General features: G+C 26.5%; 1 protein-coding gene and 1 long non-coding RNA gene across 5 annotated transcripts; one reads left to right on the top strand and one right to left on the bottom strand.

Annotated features, from left to right (window-relative positions):
- The first annotated feature begins 1,181 nt into the window (after positions 1-1,181).
- Cbs (Cystathionine beta-synthase) lies at positions 1,182-23,786 on the top strand. 4 transcript variants are annotated; one of them, XM_075302243.1, is made up of 6 exons: positions 1,182-1,269; positions 7,888-8,050; positions 8,122-8,228; positions 19,671-20,709; positions 23,293-23,480; positions 23,552-23,786. In XM_075302243.1, the coding sequence occupies exons 2-6, from the start codon at positions 7,935-7,937 to the stop codon at positions 23,650-23,652; spliced, it is 1,551 nt and encodes a 516-aa protein (XP_075158358.1). In that variant the 5' UTR covers positions 1,182-1,269; positions 7,888-7,934; the 3' UTR covers positions 23,653-23,786. The 4 variants fall into 4 exon arrangements, with proteins under 4 accessions (XP_075158358.1, XP_075158361.1, XP_075158360.1 ...); XM_075302246.1 differs by having other exon boundaries at positions 1,252-1,269; positions 7,896-8,050; XM_075302245.1 differs by lacking the exon at positions 1,182-1,269 and adding an exon at positions 7,579-7,690.
- On the bottom strand, positions 3,712-4,198 carry LOC142232354 (uncharacterized). Its single transcript, XR_012721102.1, has 2 exons — positions 3,969-4,198; positions 3,712-3,906 (listed from the first exon to the last, which is right to left on the bottom strand). It is a non-coding gene; the product is annotated as an uncharacterized LOC142232354 (long non-coding RNA).
- Positions 23,787-23,798: the final 12 nt, after the last annotated feature.

The following is a 23,798-nucleotide window of genomic DNA, read 5'->3' as shown; positions in this document are numbered from 1 at the left end:
CAGATTTAGATATAGCTCCCATATATGTTTTTCTGATTTTGACTAAAATGTTCAAAATACCAACATTTTCCTTGTTAAATTGCCACTGCTTAGTCGAAAAGTTGTAAAAACTACTCTAATTTTCCTTCTAATACATATATATCGAGCGATAAATCATAAATAAACTTTTGCGAAGTTTCCTTAAAATTGCTTCAGATTTAAATGTTTCCCATTTTTTTTACTAAAATTGTGTTCCACCCTAGTGCATTAGCCAACATAAATTTTGAGTCTATAGTTTTGGTAAAAGTCTATCAAATTCTGTCCAAATCGAGTGATATTTAAATGTATGTATTTGGGCCAAACCTTTATATATAGCACCCAACACATTTGGCGGATGTGATATGGTATCGAAAAGTTAGATCTACAAAGTGGTGCAGGGTATAATATAGTCGGCCCCGCCCGACTTTCGACTTTCCTTACTTGTTTTTACTAAAATTGTGTTCCACCCTAGTGCATTAGCCAACTTAAATTTTGAGATTATAGATTTTGTAAAAGTCTATCAAATTCTGTCCAAATCGAGTGATATTTAAATGTATGTATTTGGGACAAACCTTTATAAATAGCACCCAAAACATTTGAAAATTTAGATCTACAAAGTGGTGCAGGGTATAATATGGTCGGCCCGCCCGACTTTAGACTTTCCTTACTTGTTTTTTGCTATTAAAGCCAAAATATAGTTGTTTTTGGTGTATGTGGTACATCGTTTGGAATTTAGATCAATTCGATTGATTTGATTGAATCGAATGGATTTATACATAAGTTTACATATTTTCCCTTCAATTGAATTTAAGTTAAATTTAAATTAAAATTAAATTAATTGATCTTAATTTAATATTCTTATCTTATTTCATTTTATGTAATTGCATTAAACTTAATCTAAACTAAATTGTTTATTAAAAATTATTGTTATATTTAAAATAATAATTGTAACCAACTAGAGTTTATTGATTTCATTTGGAAACTGTGTATTCTTATTAAATTTTCATGTTGAGAGAGCTCACTGTTTGTTCGCAGAGAAGAGTAACAGCAACGAAAAACCGGTATAACAAAGATGAAAATGCCGGGTGAAGAGCGAATTCCACAATTCCTTTCGTATGAGAAGAATATTTACTTGGTAGGTAGGTAGGGACTGAGGTTATAAAATATGCTGATGACTCGGAGACAGTCAGTAGTAATAAAACTCTGAAGTGAGAAGAACATCTTCTGGTAGTGTCGCAAGCGTGTGTATCTGTAAGTTTATAGTTTATGTCGTCGCTGTCAACGTCTCTAATTAGATATCTAGCTAGAATTGTGAAGGGGGCCTTTAATTTACCTGATGAATGTGTATGTGGGGGACAAAGCCTTTGATAAAATAGACAATAACGGCGATATATATATTTTTTTGTATTGCAGTGAAGTAAATATGTAATGTCAAATAAAACACAAAGTGACAACAGTGAAGTAAAAACAACAACTTTAAAAGTATTTTTTATGTATTGAGAAGACAATAATACCGGCACATTTTGCCTCTAGAAGAAAGAATGAAACATGTGTTTTTCACTGGATATTTCTTATGGAACATATTGAGAATGGCTAAATAAATAATTCGATAGGCAGTTTTCTCTGAATGTGCCTATTTACGTATACACAAGTGTTAACCCTCTAATGCCCCATTTTTTTGCCAGCTGAATTATTATTCAATGTTAACGATACAAAAGCTAAACAAGAAAAATTTATATGGTAAAATTCAGTTTATGCTGCAAAGCCTCATGAACAGTTTTAACTAAGTTTTCTTTTTCCCATTTTTGTTATGTTAAGGTGAGTTTTACTAAAAGCTTCCTGATATAATGAAGCCCGCCTAAAGGCGGGATTGGGCATTAATGGGTTAATACTCATTTTTCTTCTCAAGTACAGACGGTGATGAGGACTGCGATTTAGAGATACAATTGCAGAAAAACGTGTTGCCAATTATCAATTTACAAGAGAATTGTGTCTTAAATTTTGTAATTGCTTCAATTCCCCACTTCTTTGGCTCGAAATCAATGCCAAAACCATTAGTGTAAAGACAAAATCTTTGGAAACGGACATGCTTTTTTCAGTGCAGTAGACAATTTTGTCAAAATTTTATTTCTATAGAAAATTTTGTCAAAATTTTATTTCTATAGAAAATTTTGTCAAAATTGTGTCTCTATAGAAAATTATGTCAAAATTTTATTTCTATAGAAAATTTTATATCTATAGAAAATTTTGTCAAAATTGTATTTCTATAGAAAATTTTGTCAAAATTGTATCTCTATAGAAAATTCTGTCAAAATTTTGTCAAAATTTTATTTCTATAGAAAATTTTGTCAAAATTTTATTTCTATAGAAAATTTTGTCAAAATTGTATCTCTATAGAAAGTTTTGTCAAAATTTTATTTCTATATTTCTGTAGAAAATTTTGTCAAAATTTTATTTCTATAGAAAATTTTGTCAAAATTTTATTTCTATAGAAAATTTTGTCAAAATTGTGTCTCTATAGAAAATTATGTCAAAATTTTATTTCTATAGAAAATTTTATATCTATAGAAAATTTTGTCAAAATTGTATTTCTATAGAAAATTTTGTCAAAATTGTATCTCTATAGAAAATTCTGTCAAAATTTTGTCAAAATTTTATTTCTATAGAAAATTTTGTCAAAATTTTATTTCTATAGAAAATTTTGTCAAAATTGTATTTCTATAGAAAATTGTGTCAAAATTGTATATCTATGGAAAATTTTGTCAACATTTTAGTTTTATAGAAAATTTTGTCAAAATTGTATCTCTATAGAAAGTTTTGTCAAAATTTTATTTCTATATTTCTGTAGAAAATTTTGTCAAAATTTTATTTCTATAGAAAATGTTATCAAAATTTTATTTCTACAAAAAATTTTGCCAAAATTGTATTTCTATAGAACATTTTGCCAAAATTTTATTTCTATAGAAAATTTTATCAAAATTTAATTTCAATAGAAAATTTTGTCAAAATTTTATTTCTATAGAAAATATTGTCAAATTTGTATTTCTATAGAAAATTTTGTCAAAATTGTATTTCTATAGAAAATATTGTCAAACTTGCATTTCTATAGAAAATTTTGTCAAAATTGTATTTCTATAGAAAATTTTGCCAAAATTTTATTTTTATAGAAAAATTTTATTTCTGTAGAAAATGTTTTAAAAATTTTATTTCTATAGAAATTTTTTTAAAAACTTTATTTCTTTAGAAAATTTGTTTATAAATTTTATTTCTATATGATAGAAAATTTTGTCAAAAATTTATTTCTACACCCAGAAAAAAGTGACCCCTTCTTTAAGTTAAAATGAACTTACTGTGAAGAAAGTTGAACTTCGTATAGCGCCAAAGACATTTTTATTTGTTTGAACGATGTGATTTTCGTAGAAATTAGGTATAATGCATTCCATATATTAGTTAACATTTTCCTATATTTATTTACCACTATGCTACAGAATGAAAAAAATTAACTGATTTGAATTCATATATGGAATGAGTTTATTAAAATTTTTTCATTCATTTGGACAAATCTTACATATTTGTGGTAAAACTTTTACTTCATAATTAGAACTGCTTACCTTCAATTTTATTTATTATATACAAATTATTATACAATTTTATTTATTTATATAAGCAATTTTATCTTCAATAAAAGACATGTTTTATTAATATATTGAATATATTTATTAAGAATCAACAGCATCGACTGGCCTTGAAATATTAGTTTATTATTCCACTATTTCCAATTTCCATGTAATGTCATCAACTGCAAAACGCATTTTTCTTCTTCTTGTACCTTTCACTTTTAATAAGTTGCTGCGTGACGATTTTGTCCTCCTTTTACAATTTCAATACCTACAAATATAAAAAATCATAAACCATTTTTGTTACAAAAGGTTAGCGTCACTGAATATTACCTGATAATTGAAGATTCCAAAATGAAGACAAATGAAAGGGTTTTTATTCTGCTGGTGTTTTCTTTCTTTATACACCATCACGAACATTGATAGATTTATTTTCAAAAAAACGAACATTTTTCTCACTAATTTAAAATAATAAATCTTTTATATATTTTATTTGTTACTTATTATATTATTTTACCATATTATTTTTTAACAATCTCTCCGTATACCACAACAACGCGATTCCAACTAAAAAACAACCCACGCGCAAACATATCGATTACACCCACGCGCAAACACATCCATTACGATGACAGGTATCGATTACAGGTAGACAATAGAAATATAGGAAAATTTCCTATATTCTAACAAGTGTGTTTCCTTAAGTTTTGAAAGGATTGCATACTTCTTAGTACGAATGAACTAAAATATTTTTCTATGCCAAGTGTTGTTCGTATGTATGAAAAACTTTCTATTATAAAGAAAGTCGCAATTATCATTTTATAAGAAATTTTACTAATTTTGAGGAAACTTGGTTTTAGTTCGGATTTTGTTTATTTTTACGAATGCTTTGTTATCGGTGAATAAAATTTTCTTGTTCAGTAGTAAATTCTTATACCCAGCGAAGAAAACAGTATTAGTAAAATTCCATGCCTTATTCTAGTTAATGAACTATTCCTAACTGCTTACAGTTTAGGATTTTTTTACTGAAACGAGTAAATTTTATTATTTCTCACAAAAATTTACCTTAATGGAAATAAAATGGATAAACTATATTGATGAAGAATTTTTCCTTTAGTTTCGAAGGCACTTTTTTTCTGGGTGTATATAACTTTTTAAAAAAAAAATTTTCAAACATACTTGGAATTAAGAAAAATTAATTGGACTGGGGAAAATGTCTTACAAAATTTTGTCAAAATTTTAACTCTATAGAAAATTTTGTTAAAAATTTTATTTCTATAGAAATTTTTGTCAAAATTTTATTTCTATAGAAATTTTTGTCAAAATTTTATTTCTATAGAAAATTTTGTCAAATTTTTATTTCTATAGAAAATTTTGTCAAATTTGTATTTCTATAGAAAATTTTGTCAAAATTTTATTTCTATTGTAAATTTTGTCAAATTTTTATTTCTATAGAAAATGTTGTCAAAATTTTATTTCTATAGAAAATGTTATAAAAATTTTATTTCTATAAAAAATTTTGCCAAAATTGTATATCTATAGAACATTTTGCCAAAATTTTATTTCAATAGAAAATTTTATCAAAATTTAATTTCAATAGAAAATTTTGTAAAAATTTTATTTCTATAGAAAATTTTGTCAAAATTGTATTTATATAGAAAATTTTGCCAAAATTTTATTTGTATAGAAAATTTTATCAAAATTTAATTTCAATAGAAAATTTTGTCAAAATTTTATTTCTATAGAAAATTTTGTCAATATTTTATTTCTATAGAAAATTTTGTCAAAATTGTACTTCTATAGAAAATTTTATCAAACTTGTATTTCTATGGAGAATTTTATGAAAATTTTATTTCTATAGAAAATTTTGTCAAAATTTTGCCAAAATTGTATTTCAGTAGAAAATGTTGTCAATATTTTATTTCTATAGAAAATGTTATCAAAATTTTATTTATTAGAGAATGTTGTCAAATTTGTATTTCTATAGAAAATTTTGTCAAAATTGTATCTATATAGAAAATTTTGTCAAAATTTTAATTCTATGGAGAATTTTATCAAAATTTTATTTCTATAGAAAATTTTGTCAAAATTGTAATTCTATAGAAAAATGTTCCAAAATTTTATTTCTATAGAAAGTTTTTTCAAAATTTTATTTCTATAGAAAATTTCGTCAAAATTGTAATTCTATAGAAAAATGTTCCAAAATTTTATTTCTATAGAAAGTTTTTCAAAATTTTATTTCTATAGACAACTTTCTAAAAATTTTATTTCTATAGAAAATTTTTTTAAAGCAATTTGTGAAGTACATCTTAGTTGAAGAAAAATGTTTTGAAAAATGTACCAAAACATCAAGAATTCTAGCAATCTAGCAAACAATAAAAAATCTACCATTTTTGGTAGAATTCTACCAATTGTGGCAACCCCACATAAACCGCCACTTTCATTCTATTTTGCTGAAAATTTAAAAATCTAGAAGTGTTTTAGGTCCATAAAGAGCTGGACTAATTTTGGTATATATCGAACCATGTTTTGATATAACCTCCATATAGACCGTTCTCCCTATTTGACATTTGTACATCATATTTTTATCCGATTTTCCTTAAATTGAAAATCTAGTCCGTAAACAGGTGTGCAGAATATGGTGTAATTTAAAATATACACACAAATTTTTTTTTCTGGTTCAATCACGAAATTAATTGATCCAATTAATTTTTTAATTGAAATGTCTTCAATCACAGAAATGATAGTATCAATTAAAAAATTGATCCAATTAAAAAATTAATTGATACTATTAATTTTTGTGATTGATTTTTATTTCAATTAAAAAATTTGTCGAATCAATTAAATTTTTAATTGAATATTTTTTAAAACTCAATTAAAATTTTAATTGAAGAATTTTCGTGAAATTTTTTCTGTGTGCATATGCATCTTTCTCGAAAAGCAAAAGTGAACTAAAAATAAAGAACAATTTTATGCGCCAGATCATCACCATTTTAACCACGCTGTAGTTCAGTCTTACTATTGCGAAGTGTACGAAAAACTTCTGCTTTAGTTGGCATTGAATTTTTGAGATATACTTGTAATTAAGAAAACTTATTTGGACTGGGGAAATTTTTTACAAAATTGTAAAAATAAACTGAAACACCATGCAATAAATATAAGTTAATTTTAGCATACATTTAACAACTGACTTTTTTCTGTGTGTAGGTATTTTTTTTTTTTTTTGAAATATAGCCCCCAACCAATCACAAAAATCCTAATTATGAGCATCTAGATGACGAGTTTCCAGAAATTTAAACTACATCAAATTTCTTCTTAAACTACATCATGTAGCCCCCAACCAATCTCACAAATCCTCAGGCTCCTGTTTTAAATCCGTAAACCGCATATTTGATTCCATCTGCTTCCGTCATGTTGGCAATATAAAATTTTGTTGTTATTTAAACAAGAAGTATTTGAGAATACAATCTCTAAATCTATTTTAGTTCTTACTGGAATCTAATACAAAATTTTATTTAATATTACCACGTGTTTTGATTTCTAAACACTTCGAAATAAGTCGAATTCGAACATTGTCTGTTTTTTGTATGGAAATATAAGATGATATCAGTTTTCAAATATTTTGAGATTTTTCAAGTCATAATCGTATCTTCATTAACGATAACAATAACAACTCTATTCTCAATTTCTAAGGCCCTTACACACCATACATGACAGTGAATTCATTATACAATTTTATTTATTTATATATATATTTTTAATATATAATTATTATTGTTATCAATTTTTTGCGTATACATACAAAGACGAAATAGCGGTTTACTCTAGGAATATTTCAATTAATGTGCAAAACTAAAATATGATAGATTATAAGGTTCACGATGATAAGCATTTTTACGAACAAGCCTCATTCATTTTTTTTTTTGTTTTCCCCAAAACCACGGTCATTGAGGGCTTGCTTGCGCCAGCTGAGAACTGATAATGGTATAGCTTAATGAGATACCATTTAAAAACTATTAGTTTAACATACACTACCCAAGAGGCTTCTTCACTTTGTAAATTCCGTTCTGTTATTATAAAAAATAGTAATTTTTATTCTAATATATTTTATTTATTTTCTGACTTTTTAAAAAAAAAACAATCGTGACTTTTTGTAAATTACGTTTTATTATTATAAAAACTAAAAAAAAAAATATTTTTAATCATTTATTTAATTTTTTTAAAGAAAAAAATTCTATTTATTTTTTTTAAGAAAAACAGTTTCCGTGATTTCTGAAATACGCGCCCATATTATACAAAATGCCTGCCACAAAACCCTATGAAAGACCAAAGGATTTCATTGATCCTGGTAAACCATCAAAATGTACCTGGAAATTGGGTACCAAAGAAAAAACTGTACACACCCAACGTGGAATGTAAGTTGAAGATTGTATTGAAAAAAGAAGATGCGATATTAATTAGATTCTTTTCTTTATGGATTTTCCAGTGCACATCGCCAGAAGATTACTCCAAACATTTTAGAGGTTATTGGATGTACTCCTTTGGTCAAATTGAACCATATACCTCAATCGGAGGGTATCAAATGTGAAATGTGTAAGTAGAATTTTTTGCAATAACGAATACACGGAAAACTATAACCAAAATCTGTTCTATTAAAATCGTATTTGAATCCTCAAAGAGAAGCAAATTTCATCCGATACGGCTACAATTTGGAACATGGTGTAGGTATATGGTCTCTAACATCCGATCCGGTTAAAATTTGGAACGGGGTGTTAGTATATGGCCGCTAGCAACCATACCAAAATTGGTCCATATCGGTCTATAGTTATATATAGCTGATCCCCAATCACACAAAAATTGGTCCATATCGGTTCATAATCATGGTTGCCACTCGAGCCAAACATAATCTACAAAAATTTTGTTTCTATAGAAAAGTTTGTCAAAATTTTATTTCTATAGAAAATTTTGTCAAACTGAATTATATACATATTTAATCGGTCTTTTTTTAGTTTAATATATAATACGTATGGACTTACTTACAATTTAGAAGACGGTGTTAGGAGGTTTTAAGATACCTTGCCATGGGCAGGCGTTACCGCAACCCAAGTAATTGGATTGTGGATGGCAGTGTTTAGAAGAAGTTTCTACGCAATCCATGGTGGAGGGTACATAAGCTTCGGCCTGGCCGAACTTACGGCCGTATATACTTGTTTTAAATCAAAAATGTTTACAGACATTAAATTTTTGTCCTAAATAAAGTAAAAAAAAAAATTGAAGCAAAGATTATAAAATTTATTTTAATTAAAATTTCATTATTTTAAAGAAATTTGTCCTTAATATTTTGTAAATTGCACATCCTGAAATTTAGGTTATGTAAATTTCGTAAAAATAATACATTTGTTTCTATTGCTTAAGAAGATTTCATATTTAAAGGACAAAATTTTTAAAATTATTTTTAGCTATATACGCAGTTAAACACATGAAAATTTTCAACTCAGTTTCAAAATTTCACTCATTTTATGCAAATTTCCAACTCAAATAAAGTTAGACCGGCTATAGAAATGTCCATTGTATTTTTCTGAGGTTATATAAAGGGTGATTTGTTAAGAGCTTGATAACTTTTTTTAAAAAAAACGCATAAAATTTGCAAAATCTCATCGGTTCTTTATTTGAAACGTTAGATTGGTCCATGACATTTACTTTTTGAAGATAATTTCATTTAAATGTTGACCGCGGCTGCGTCTTAGGTGGTCCATTCGGAAAGTCCAATTTTGGGCAACTTTTTCGAGCATTTCGGCCGGAATAGCCCGAATTTCTTCGGAAATGTTGTCTTCCAAAGCTGGAATAGTTGCTGGCTTATTTCTGTAGACTTTAGACTTGACGTAGCCCCACAAAAAATAGTCTAAAGGCGTCAAATCGCATGATCTTGGTGGCCAACTTACCGGTCCATTTCTTGAGATGAATTGTTCTCCGAAGTTTTCCCTCAAAATGGCCATAGAATCGCGAGCTGTGTGGCATGTAGCGCCATCTTGTTGAAACCACATGTCAACCAAGTTCAGTTCTTCCATTTTTGGCAACAAAAAGTTTGTTAGCATCGAACGATAGCGATCGCCATTCACCGTAACGTTGCGTCCAACAGCATCTTTGAAAAAATACGGTCCAATGATTCCACCAGCGTACAAACCAGGGTTGTGGAGTCGAGCTAATTTTGCTCGACTCCGACTCCGACTCCGACTCCAGCATTTTTCATCTGCTCGACTCCGACTCCGACTCCGGAGTCGACTCCGGGTAATATAACTAAATCTTATTTTAGTACCACTAATTTGTAGTTCTATTGTGGGGGTATATATGGGGTATATATATGGATCGATATAAAGTATCGTATTTATTTATGTGTGCAAGAAAGGTCTTAATTTCGCATTTATACCAATTAAACTCTTTATTTCAAATTTAGGGCAATGTTTAATAAATAAAATAATGATATAAATACCCATCATAATATGAGAAGATACCGACAGTATATGTATTTGTGGACGAAAATTATTATTTGAATCTGAATCGATTTAGACAAAATTGTATATACTTCTAGAAAATCTCTGTACCTAAAATTTAAATCTAACGTTATGGGACGTAACACAATTATAGTCGGGCGGGCCGATTGTAACATACTCTGCACAACTTTGTATTTAGATCTACATTTTGATAAAATCTGAAATCAGACTTCTACAAAATCTCGTGCAATATTTGGGAAACATTCATAATTTTTTATATAGCAAAATTTGAGTCACTTTTACCAGTTTTCGACTTAGCAGTGTGTATCAGTAAGAACAAAATTTGAGAAAATTTGCTATATAAATAAAATGTTGACAAATTGTTTTATAGAAATAAAATTTTGAAAAAAATATAAATAGAAATTTTGGAAAAATTTTTGTGTAATAAAAGTTTGCAAAATTTTCTATAGAAACAAAATTTGAACTAAATTCTCTATATAAATAAATGTTTGAGAAAATTTTCTATATAAATAAATTTTTACCAAATTTTCTATAAAAAAAACTATAGTAAACAAATTTTGACAAAATTTTCTATAGAAATAAAATTTTGAAAAAAATATCAATAGAAATTTTTGGAAAATTTTTTGTAGTAAATAAAATTTTGCAAAATTTTCTAAAGAAATAAAATGCTGCAAAATTTTCTATAGAAAGAAAATTTAGACTAAATTTTCTATAAAAATAAAATGTTGACTAAATTTTCTATCGACATAAAGTGTTGTATAAATTTTGTATAAAAAAATCTATAGTAACAAAATTTTGGCACAATTTTCTATAGAAAAAAATTTGAAAAAATTATTAATAGAAATTTTGGAAAATTTCTTGTGTAAATAAAATTTTGCACAATTTTCTATAGAAGCAAAATTTTGGCTAAATTTTCTATAGAAATACATTTTTGACAATTTTCTACATAAAAATATTTTTATACCCACCACCATAGAATGGTGACAGGGGCATAATAAGTTTATCATGTCGAAGATGAGCTAGATCGGTCCAGATTTTGATATAGCTCCCATATCAACCGATCGGCCGATTTGGGGTCTTGGGATTATAAAAACCGTAGTTTTTATCCAATTTGCCAGAAATTGGAAACCTAGAGGTATTCTAGGGCTATAAGGAGGAGTGCTGAAAATGGACCATGTTTTAATATATCGGACCATGTTTTAATATAGCTCCCATATAGACAGAACTCCCGATTTTATTTCTTGAGCTTCTAGAATCCATAGTTTTTACCAATTTGTCTGAAATTGGAAATCTAGAGGTATTATAGGATCATTACAAGGCGTGCCGAAGATGGTCATTATCGGACGAAGTTTTGATATAGCCCCCTTTTAGACCGATGTTACGAGTTTACTTCTTGGACTTCTACAATCCGTAGTTTTTATCCAATTTGCCTGAAATTGGAAATCTGGAGGTATTCTAGGACCATTAAGAGGTGTGCCGAATATATTGTGTATCGGTCCAGTTTTTGATATAGTCCCCTTATAAACCAGCTCTCCGTTTTGGGGTCTATATTCTAGAACTACAATAGATGTGCTGAATACTGTACGTATTCTTCCATTTTTTTGGCGTAGCCCCATTAGTCCGATTGGACCAAAATAGACCCAAAAAAAAATGGAATTTTTCTGCAGAAATAACATTTGGACAAAAATTTCTATAGAAATAAAATTTTAACAAAGTTTTCATAGAAATAAAATTTTAAAAAATTTTTCATAGAAATAAAATTTAAACAAAATTTTGTATAGAAATAAGCTTCTTAAACAATTTTGGGATACAATATTATTCAAAAATTTTGTACAAATTTTAAGAAAAAATAAAATTTTGCAATAACTTTCTATAGAAAAAGATTTCTGCTAAATATGTAATAGAAATAAAATTTTGGCTAAATTTTTTACAGAAATTAAATTTTGGCTAAATTTTCAATAGAATTAAGCTTTGGCTATATTTTCTATAGAAATTAAATTTTGGCTAAATTGAAATTTTGGCTAAAATGAAATCTATTGAAATAAAATTTGGACCAAATTTTCTATAGAAATAAAATATGGACAAAATTTTCGATAGAAATAGAATGAGGTCAAAATTTTATATAGAAATAAAATTTTGAAAAAATTTTCTTTCGAAGAAAAATTTTAGAAAAATTGTAACTTTTAAATTATATTAATTTAAATTAGAAAACTGGTCCCCTGGTACGAATTTTGGAAAAATTTGGTCCAAAATAAAAATTCGTTGTTGCAACGCTGGTAAGGCCTCCATATAGACCGATTTCAGATATTGAGGGTACAGAAGGTGCATTTACCATAAATGTAAATTTGCCAGATATTACTTCTCGTAATCATAAAACAGTTGGTGTACTATAGATTTTAGATTTCAAATCAAGGTATTTTTTCTTAATTTTCTTGCACATTTACAGGATATATTTATGATTCCTTTAAAACTCAAACAAAAATAGTTCTTATAAATCCGGAATCTGATAGGTAAAATCTTTGCATTTATTTTCGGGATGCGAACTGGTTAAACTGATCTGTCATCAAACCCCCATGAAATTTTCTAAGGAAATTAGTATATTTGATTCATGGTGGTGGGTATTTATGATTCGGCCCGGACGAACTTACTGCTGTATATACTTGTTTAGTTTTTATTTTCTATAGAAATAAATGTTGACTTAATTTTCTATAGAAAAAAATATTTCTATAGTAATAATATTTCGAATAATTTTTTTATAGAAATTAAATTTTGACAAAACAGCTTTGACAATTTTTTCTGTCATATGTGTGTAGGTATATAGCCTTAAAATAAAATTAAAAACAATAAATTCGAATTATTGTTCGAATTATTTCAAATAAATTGATATGGGGATTAAAATGGATCGATCCAGCCCATTTGCTAGTCTAACATTCTAGGAAACATAAAATGATAGCCGTAATTGGAAGTTGATTTTCATTTCCAATCATGGTGTACATTGATCGAATGCATAACGCATTGGAAACTAATTTGCGTAAAAACTTTTTTAATTACAAAAATGTGAAGTGTTTTAAAAAATTTGGTTTAGCCGGAGTCGGAGTCGAGCAAAATTTTTACGACTCCGACTCCGACTCCGACTCCAGCCAAATCTTCAGACTCCGACTCCAAGACTCCGACTCCGACTCCGACTCCACAGCCCTGGTACAAACCACACCAAACAGTGCATTTTTCGGGATGCATGGGCAGTTCTTGAACGGCTTCTGGTTGCTCTTCACTCCAAATGCGGCAATTTTGCTTATTTACGTAGCCATTCAACCAGAAATGAACCTCATCGCTGAACAAAATTTGTCGATAAAAAAGCGGATTTTCTGCCAACTTTTCTAGGGCCCATTCACTGAAAATTCGACGTTGTGGCAGATCGTTCGGCTATTCATGATGAAATGTCAAAGCATACTGAGCATCTTTCTCTTTGACACCATGTCTGAAATCCCACGTGATCTGTCAAATACTAATGCATGAAAATCCTAACCTCAAAAGAATCACCCTATACTACAATAAAAAATATTACACAAACATAATGCACATTTTTAATATATTCGAATTTCTCACAAGATAGTTCATAATTTTCTACAATAAGTAAATTCTAAGGGAATTTTAGGTCAATTTTTTTCTTTAAAATATGAAATTTTTTAATCATAAAAACTTTTATTAGCACAAAAAAATATTTATAGATATTTAATACGTTTTCTTAAACATGACTCAAAATATATTGTAAAAGTTAAAATTTTTTTTAAATTAACCTATATATACCTTCCTAGTGGGATCACTTTATTAGGGTGTATAATTGACTAAACACTTTCCTGCTATTTTCTTAAACAAATATTTGTTATATACTTGTAATAATTGACATGTGCCGTGTGAATGATAGCAAGCAAATGCTAATCATACGATATATTCTATATTTAAAAGGTGGGATGGGAAATTGAATCAATGGATAAAATAATTGAATGGAGAATACAGTATAGCTCATTTTGCTAAAGCGGTTATTATATCATTTTCTCGTGTTTGATAAGGGTATTATTGCAGTTTAAAAATTTCTGAGCGTGTACAGACATATCTCCGTAAGAGAAAAGGGATTGTACCCATAACACATAACCTTCATTTGCGATTGGTCAGATTGAGAAAAAAAAAGCAAACGATTTGGCAACTCCGACCTCCTTTTTAGTCATTAGTGGAAAAATCGATTTTCGACTTTTGTATTCTATGTTAATTATTACAATACGACGACCCCTGTCACCAAAAAATTTTTTTCTTGAATTCAAGGATGTTTACTGCCAAAGATGCAGAGTTGCAAAATCTACCAAGAATGGTAGATTTTTTCTATGTTAATAAAATTTTGACAACATTTTTCTGTATTAATAAAATTTTGACAAAATATTCTATAGAAATAAAATTTTCACAAAATTTTCTATATAAATAAAATTTTGACAAAATTTTCTATAGAAATGCAATTTTGACAAAATTTTCTATAGAAATAAAATTTTGAGAAAATTTTCTATAGAAATAAAATTTTGGGAAAATTTTCTATAGAAATAAAATTTTGACAAAATTTTCTATAGAAATAAAATTTTGTCAAAATTTTCTAAAGCAATAAAATTTTGACAAAATTTTCGATAGAAATAAAATTTTGATAGAATTTTCCATAGCAATAAAATTTTTGCAAAATTTTCTATAGAAATAAAATTTTCACAAAATTTTCTATATAAATAAAATTTTGACAAAATTTTCTATAGAAATAAAATTTTTACAAAATTTTCTATAGAAATAAAATGTTGACAAAATTTTCTATAGAAATAAAATTTTGACAAAATTTTCTATTGAAATAAAATTTTGACAAAATATTCTATAAAAAAAATTTTGACAAAATTTTTCTATGTTAATAAAATTTTGACAAAATTTTTCTATATTAATAAAATTTTGACAAAATATTCTATAGAAATAAAATTTTCACAAAATTTTCTATATAAATAAAATTTTGACAAAATTTTCCATAGAAATAAAATTTTGACAAAATTTTCTATTGAAATAAAATTTTGACAAAATTTTCTATAGAATTACAATTTGGCTAAATGTTCTATAGAAATAAAATTTTGACAAAATTTTCTATTGAAATAAAATTTTGACAACATTTTCTATAGAAATAAAATTTTGACAAAATTTTCTATTGAAATAAAATTTTGACAAAATATTCTATAAAAAAAAAATTTGGCAAGATTTTTCTATGTTAATAAAATTTTGACAAAATTTTTCTATGTTAATAAAATTTTGACAAAATTTTTCTATATTAATAAAATTTTGACAAAATATTCTATAGAAATAAAATTTTCACAAAATTTTCTATATAAATAAAATTTCTATAGAAATAAAAGTTTGACAAAATTTATATAGAAATAAAATGTTGACAAAATTTTCTATAGAAATGCAATTTTGACAAAATTTTCTATAGAAATAAAATTTTGAGGAAATTTTCTATAGAATTACAATTTGGCTAAATGTTCTATAGAAATAAAATTTTGACAAAATTTTCTATTGAAATAAAATTTTGACAACATTTTCTATAGAAATAAAATTTTGACAAAATTTTATGTACAAATAAAATTTTGACAAAATTTTCTATAGAAATAAAATTTTGATAGAATTTTCAATAGAAATAAAATTTTGGAAAATTTTCTATAGAAATAAAATTTTGACAAAATTTTCTATTGAAATAAAATTTTGACAAAATATTCTATAAAAAAAAATTTGGCAAGATTTTTCTATGTTAATAAAATTTTGACAAAATTTTTCTATATTAATAAAATTTTGACAAAATATTCTATAGAAATAAAATTTTCACAAAATTTTCTATATAAATAAAATTTCTATAGAAATAAAAGTTTGACAAAATTTATATAGAAATAAAATGTTGACAAAATTTTCTATAGAAATGCAATTTTGACAAAATTTTCTATAGAAATAAAATTTTGAGGAAATTTTCTATAGAATTACAATTTGGCTAAATGTTCTATAGAAATAAATTTTTGACAAAATTTTCTATTGAAATAAAATTTTGACAACATTTTCTATAGAAATAAAATTTTGACAAAATTTTATGTACAAATAAAATTTTGACAAAATTTTCTATAGAAATAAAATTTTGATAGAATTTTCAATAGAAATAAAATTTTGGAAAATTTTCTATAGAAATAAAATTTTGACAAAATTTTCTATAGAAATAAAATTTTGTCAAAATTTTCTAAAGCAATAAAATTTTGACAAAATTTTCGATAGAAATAAAATTTTGATAGAATTTTCCATAGAAATAAAATGTTGACGAAATTTTCTATAGAAATGCAATTTTTGACAAAATTTTCTATAAAAATAAAATTTTGAGAAAATTTTCTATAGAATTACAATTTGGCTAAATGTTCTATTGAAATAGAATTTTGACAAAATTTTCTATAGAAATAAAATTTTGTCAACATTTTCTAAAGCAATAAGATTTTGACAAAATTTTCTATAGAAATTAAATTTTGATAGAATTTTCCATAGAAATAAAATTTTGGCAAAATTTTCTATAGAAATTAAATTTTGGCAAAATTTTCTATAGAAATAAAATTTTGACAAAATTTTCTATAGAAATAAAATTTTGACAAAATTTTGTATAGAAATAAAATGTAGACAAAATTTTCTATAGAAATGCAATTTTGACAAAATTTTCTATGGAAATAAAATTTTGACAAAATATGCTATAAAAATAAAATTTTGACAACATTTTCTATAGAAAAAATTTTGACAAAATTTTCTATTGAAATAAAATTTTGACAAAATATTCTATAAAAAAATTGACAAAATTTTTCTATGTTAATAAAATTTTGACATAATTTTTCTATATTAATAAGATTTTAACAAAATTTTCTATAGAAATAAAATTTTGAGAACATTTTCTATAGAAATAAAATGTTGACAAATTTTTCTAAAGAAATTAAATTTTCTATAGAAATAAAAAAACAGCAAATTCAGGTTTTTTAACACCATCATTGAAATTACCATCTGGTCCAGCGACTTGAAAGCGTTGACATCAATTATGACTTGTCATTGGCTCCAAAAACACAAATCCGACGAAAGGGTTCTCTGATTGCTTAAGGTAAAGTCTTCAATTTGCTCTTCCATGACTTTTCTCTTCGTTGCCACAGTTCATAGTAGGCTCTAAAGTATACTGCGACTGGGCGGTACGCTCTTTCCTTCCAATTTACAATTGGCGTGGCCTATTTCTTGCATATCTCGGCACTTATAAACCCAACTGCTGCCTTACTGCTAGGAATCGTAAAGAGAATCGACTTTACGGGTTTTTCCAAATTTGAAAAGGTCGATTTTCGATTTTTTAAATATATCGAAACGTCGACTTCGACTTTTGCAAAAGTTAACTTTTTGAACATTTGGAAATATCAACTTTCTTGGCATTTCGATCTATTAAAACTTTGAGGCTTTCAGCCAAAAAAAAACTACCTCCTATAAGCCTTTCGATTCAGGTTCGATTAGTCGATTTTGGTCACAATAAAATGTGGATAAGTCAATTTTATTTTATATCCATAATTTATTTGATTCGATGTCCAAAAAAATCAAAAGTCGATTAGTCGAATTTGAAATTTATAAAACTTCAGTTGACTTCTACTTTTTTTTTGGCAAATAGTCGATTGATCGACAAGGTGGTTTTCGAATTTTGTGACCCTACTTACTACATGTAGGTATCACAAATAAGATAGGAAGTCGACTTTTGCAAAAGTCGATTTTTTAATTTTCGACTTTTGCAAATGTCAAAACGATTTTATTAGATTCTCAAACTGACTTTTTGACTCTTTGAAGTCAATTAGTCGAAAAGTTTATTTGCATCGCTACACCCAGAAAAAAGTGACCCCTTCTTTAAGTTAAAATGAACTCATTGTGAAGAAAGTTGAACTTCGTATAGCGCCAAAGACATTTTTATTTGTTTGAACGATGTGATTTTCGTAGAAATTAGGAATAATGCATTCCATATATTAGTTAACATTTTCCTATATTTATATACCACTATACTACAGAATGAAAAAATTTAACTAATTTGAATTCATATATGGAATGATTTTATTGAAATTTTTTCATTCATTTCGACAAATCTTACACATTTGTGGTAAAACTTTTACTTCATAATTAGAACTGCTTACCTTCGTTTTTAAATACAATTTTATTTATTTCTATAAGCAATTTTATCTTCAATAAAAGACATGTTTTATTAATATATTGAATATATTTATTAAGAATCAACAGCATCGAATCTCTTTGAAATATTAGTTTATTATTCCACTATTTCCAATTTCCGTGTGATATTATCAACTGTAAAACGCACTTTTTCTTCTTCTTGTACTTTTCACTTTTAATAAGTTGCTGCCTAACGATTTTGTCCTCCTTTTACAATTTCAATACCTACAAATATAAAAAATCATAAAACATTTTTGTTGCAAGAGGTTAGCGTCACTGAATATTACCTGATAATTGAAGATTCCAAAATGAAGACAAATGAAAGTGTTGTTATTCTGCTGGTGTTTTCTTTCTTTATACACTATCACGAACATTGATAGATTTATTTAAAAAAACGAACATTTTTCTCACTAATTTAAAATAACAAATATTTTATATATTTTATTTGTTATTTATTATATTATTTTACCATATTATTTTTTAACAATCTCTCCGTATACCAAAACAACGCGATTCCAACTAAAAAAACAACCGACGCGCAAATATATCGATTACACCCACGCGCAAACACATCGATTACGATGACAGGTATCGATTACAGGTAGACAATAGAAATTTAGGAAAATTTCCTATATTCTAACAAGTGTGTTTCCTTAAGTTTTGAAAGGATTGCATACTTCTTAGTACGAATGAACTAAAATATTTTTCTATGCCAAGTGTTGTTCGTATGTATGAAAAACTTTCTATTATAAAGGAAGTCGCAATTATCATTTTATATGAAATTTTACTAATTTTGAGGAAACTTGGTTTTAGTTCGGTTTTTGTTTATTTTTACGAATGCTTTGTTATCGGTGAATAAAATTTTCTTTTTCAGTAGTAAATTCTTATACCCAGCGAAGAAAATAGTATGAGTAAAATTCCATGCCTTATTCTAGTTAATGAACTATTCCTAACTGCTTACAGTTTAGGATTTTTTACTGAAACGAGTAAATTTTATTATTTTTCACAAAAATTTACCTTAATGGAAATAAAATGGATAAACTATATTGATGAAAATTTTTTCCTTTAGTTTCGAAGGCACTTTTTTCTGGGTGTAAGGATAAGTTCTTATCCGATTTAATTTAGTACGATTTTCTTCATGGGGGTACTCTATACGCACCTCAACCCAACAAGTATATTTCCGTGTTTATCCCAAACTACGTTATTAAATATTCCAAATGGGCCTAATAGTTTAAATTTTTCCTTTCAGATGCCAAATGTGAATTCCTTAATCCCGGAGGATCGGTCAAAGATCGCATTGGCTACCGTATGGTTCAGGATGCTGAAGATAAGGGTCTCCTTAAACCTGGTTGTACCATCATCGAACCTACATCTGGTAACACCGGTATTGGTTTAGCAATGGCTTGCGCTGTCAAAGGCTATAAATGCCTGATTGTTATGCCGGAGAAAATGTCCAATGAAAAAGTTTCGGCACTACGAGCACTTGGGGCCAAAATCATACGTACACCCACAGAGGCTGCCTATGACTCACCCGAGGGTTTAATTTGTGTAGCACAACGTTTACAAAAAGAGATACCCGATTCCATAGTTTTGGATCAATATCGGAATCCCGGTAACCCCTTGGCTCACTACGATGGTACTGCTGCTGAGATTCTATGGCAATTGGACAATAAAGTCGATATGATTGTATGCACTGCGGGTACGGCAGGAACCATATCCGGTGTAGCTCGTAAAATTAAAGAGGAATTACCCTCTTGCCAAATTGTAGGAGTTGATCCCTATGGTTCCATTTTGGCTCGCCCCGAAAATCTTAATAAATCCGATGTTCAATTCTATGAGGTAGAAGGCATTGGTTATGATTTCATACCCACCGTCATGGATCATTCTGTGGTTGATGTATGGACTAAAATTTGCGATAAGGATTGTTTTCCCATGAGTCGCCGTTTGAATGCTGAGGAAGGTCTACTCTGCGGTGGTTCATCGGGTGGTGCAATGAGTGCTGCATTGAAATTCGCCAAAACCCTCAAGGAGGGTCAACGATGTGTCGTTATTTTACCCGATGGCATTCGTAATTATATGACGAAATTTGTATCGGATAATTGGATGGAAGCACGTGACTTGAAGGAAGTCGTTAATGAACATCAACATTGGTGGTGGAATGTTCCTGTAAGTGATTTGAAATTGAATGTCCCACCTGCGGTTAAATCGAATGTGAAATTCTCCGAAGCCATAGAAGTCATGAAGAAATTCAATTTGAATCAAATTCCAATGTTGGATGAAGATGATGGGTGAGTTAAAAGTATGCACACTCACAGAAAAATTTTCGGTAGACACTCTGACGCCGCGGCAGAATTTGCCTGTGGGTGGCTTAACCCCCACCACCATCTACATACGCCCATAACCCCATATAAACCACATAAACCTATGTCCCGAAAAGATTTGTTGAGTGCTTCTTGATCATTTAATACAGCCCGATTTAATAATTTTACGTGTACATTAGCTAAATGAGATAATAAAATTTTGACAAATTTTTCTATAAAAATAAAAATTTGACAAAATTTTCTATAGAATTAAAAATTTAAAATTTTGACTAATTTTCTATAGAATTAAAATTTTGACACAATTTTCTATAGAAATAAAATGTTGACAGAATTTTCTATAGAAATAAATTTTTTACAAAATTTTCTATTGTAATCAAATTTTGGCAAAATTTTCTATAGAAATAAAATGTTGACAATAATTTGCTAAAAAAATAAAATGTTGACACAATTTTCTATAGTAATAAAATTTTGTCAAAATTTGCTATAGAAATAAAATTTTGAGAAAATTTTCTATAGTAATAAAATTTTGACAAAATTTCCTATAGTAATAAAATTTTGACAAAATTTCCTATAGAAATAAAATTTTGACAAAACTTTCTATAGAAATAAAATTTTGAGAAAATTTTCTATAACTAGATATAAAATTTTGACAGAATTTTCTATAGAAATAAAATTTTGCAACAATTTTCTATGGAAATAAAATTTTGACAAAATTTTCTATAGAATTAAAACTTTAAAATTTTGACAAAATTTTCTATAGAATTAAAATTTTGATTCTATAGAAATAAAAAGTTGACATCATTTTCTATAGAAATAAATTTTTTAAAAATTTTTCGTAATCAAATTTTGGTAAAATTTTCTATAGAAATAAAATGTTAATAATAATTTGCTATAGGAATAAAATTTTGACAAAATTTGCTATAAAAATAAAATTTTCACAAAATTTTCTATAGTAATAAAATTTTGACAATAATTTGCTATAAAAAAATTGACAAAATTTTTAAACCATGATGATTTATTTTATTTATTTATTTATTTATTTATTTATTTATTTATTTATTTAATCAACCAACGCCCTTCTGGACAACATGTTGATAGAAATTCAATCAATAGAGCTCTAGTATTCCAAATAAAAACTTAACCTTATAATTAAAACGAAACTAAAAAAAACTTAAAATTAAAATCCTAACGCACAACCCTTTATACATAGCTAACAAGAAATTAAAACGCATTGAGTTTGAAATTGTCAGTGAGATGATAAATATTTGCATTATAGAGTAGATAAATAATTTAACAAATTCTTTTTAAATGTAAAAGGAGTAATAGAGAAATTTTTAAGGTGGTGAGGTAGCGAGTTCCATAACCTGGCTACACGTACAGAAAACGATCTCTCAAAGACAAGATGGTGAAAATGATCCAACAGCACCTGTGTATTTCTAGTCGTATTCAAAAATGTTATTGACTCCATCAAATACAGAAATAAAATTTTAAGAAAATTTTCAATAGAAATAAAATTTTGCGAAAATTTTCTATAGAAATAAAATTTTGCGAAAATTTTCTTTAGAAATAAAATTTTGATAGAAATAAATTTTTGACAAATTTTTCTAAAGAAATTCAATTTTGACAAAATTTTCCATAGAAATAACATTTTAACAAAATTTTCTATAGAAATAAAATTTTAACAAAATTTTCTACAGAAATAAAATTTTGACAAAATTTTCTATAGAAATAAAATTTTTAGAACATTTTCTATAGAAATATAATTTTGACAAAATTATCTATAGAAATAAAATTTTGACAAAATTTTCTATAGAAATAAAATTTTGACAAAATTTTCTATAGAAATAACATTTTGAGAAAATTTTCTATTGAAATAATATATTGAGAAAATTTTCTATAGAAATAAAATTTTTAAAACATTTTCTATAGAAATAAAATTTTGACAAAATTTTCTATAGAAATAAAATTTTGACAAAATTTTCTATAGAAATAACATTTTGAGAAAATTTTCTATAAAAATAAAATTTTGACAAAATTTTCTATAGAAATAAAATTTTGACAGAAATAAAATTTTGACAAAATTTTCTATAGAAATAAAATGTTGACAAAATTTTCTATAGAAATAAAATTTTGATAGAAATAAAATTTTGACAAATTTTTCTAAAGAAATTCAATTTTGACAAAATTTTCTATAGAAATAAAATTTTAACAAAATTTTTATAGAAATAAAATTTTAACAAAATTTTCTATAGAAATAAAATTTTAACAAAATTTTCTATAGAAATAAAATTTTGACAAAATTTTCTAAAACAATAAAATGTTGACAAAATTTTCTATAGAAATAAAATTTTGAGAAAATTTTCTTACAAATAAAATTTCTAAATAATAACATTTTGAGAAAATTTTCTATAGATATAAAATTTTCTAGAGAAATAAAATTTTGACAACATTTTGTATAGAAATAAAATTTTGACAAAATTGTGTATAGAAATAAATTTTTAAAAAAAATTTCATTTATATTAATATTCCACTCTTCTTCCATTATTCCAGTTCCATATTGGGCACAGTGGGTCAAGAAACATTGATCAATCAAATTGTTAGCATGAATCGTCAACCCAATGATATGGCCTTGAAGGCTATCAACAAACGTGTTATTCGTGTACCATCTACGGCCAATTTAGGAAAATTGGCTCGCATTTTAGAGGTGGATCCTTGTGTGTTGATTGTGGATAAAGAAGGTAAATTACCTTCCATTATTGTTACCAAATTTGTTTTAATTTAAAATTAATTATATATGAATCGCTTTTAGGTGGAAAAGATGTCTTAAAAGGTGCTGCAACTAAAATTGATGTCATGAGCTTTATTGCTGCTGGAAAGCCTGCTCAAAATGGTGTAAATGGTAGCCATTAATGGCTAAATTTGAATATGTCTGCATTTAATGCCTAATGTAGTCTATATATATTTTTTAAAAAATATTGAATTGTGTAATCTTTAATATTTTAGTAAGTTAAATAAAATAATTTTTTAAATTTGCAAAATCTTAATTAGCTTCCAGC

Source organism: Haematobia irritans, chromosome 3, assembly GCF_050003625.1.
Source record: "Haematobia irritans isolate KBUSLIRL chromosome 3, ASM5000362v1, whole genome shotgun sequence".
Taxonomy (NCBI): domain Eukaryota; kingdom Metazoa; phylum Arthropoda; class Insecta; order Diptera; family Muscidae; genus Haematobia; species Haematobia irritans.
Note: the sequence above shows the minus strand (reverse complement) of the source record. Positions and strands in the feature narration are given on the sequence as shown.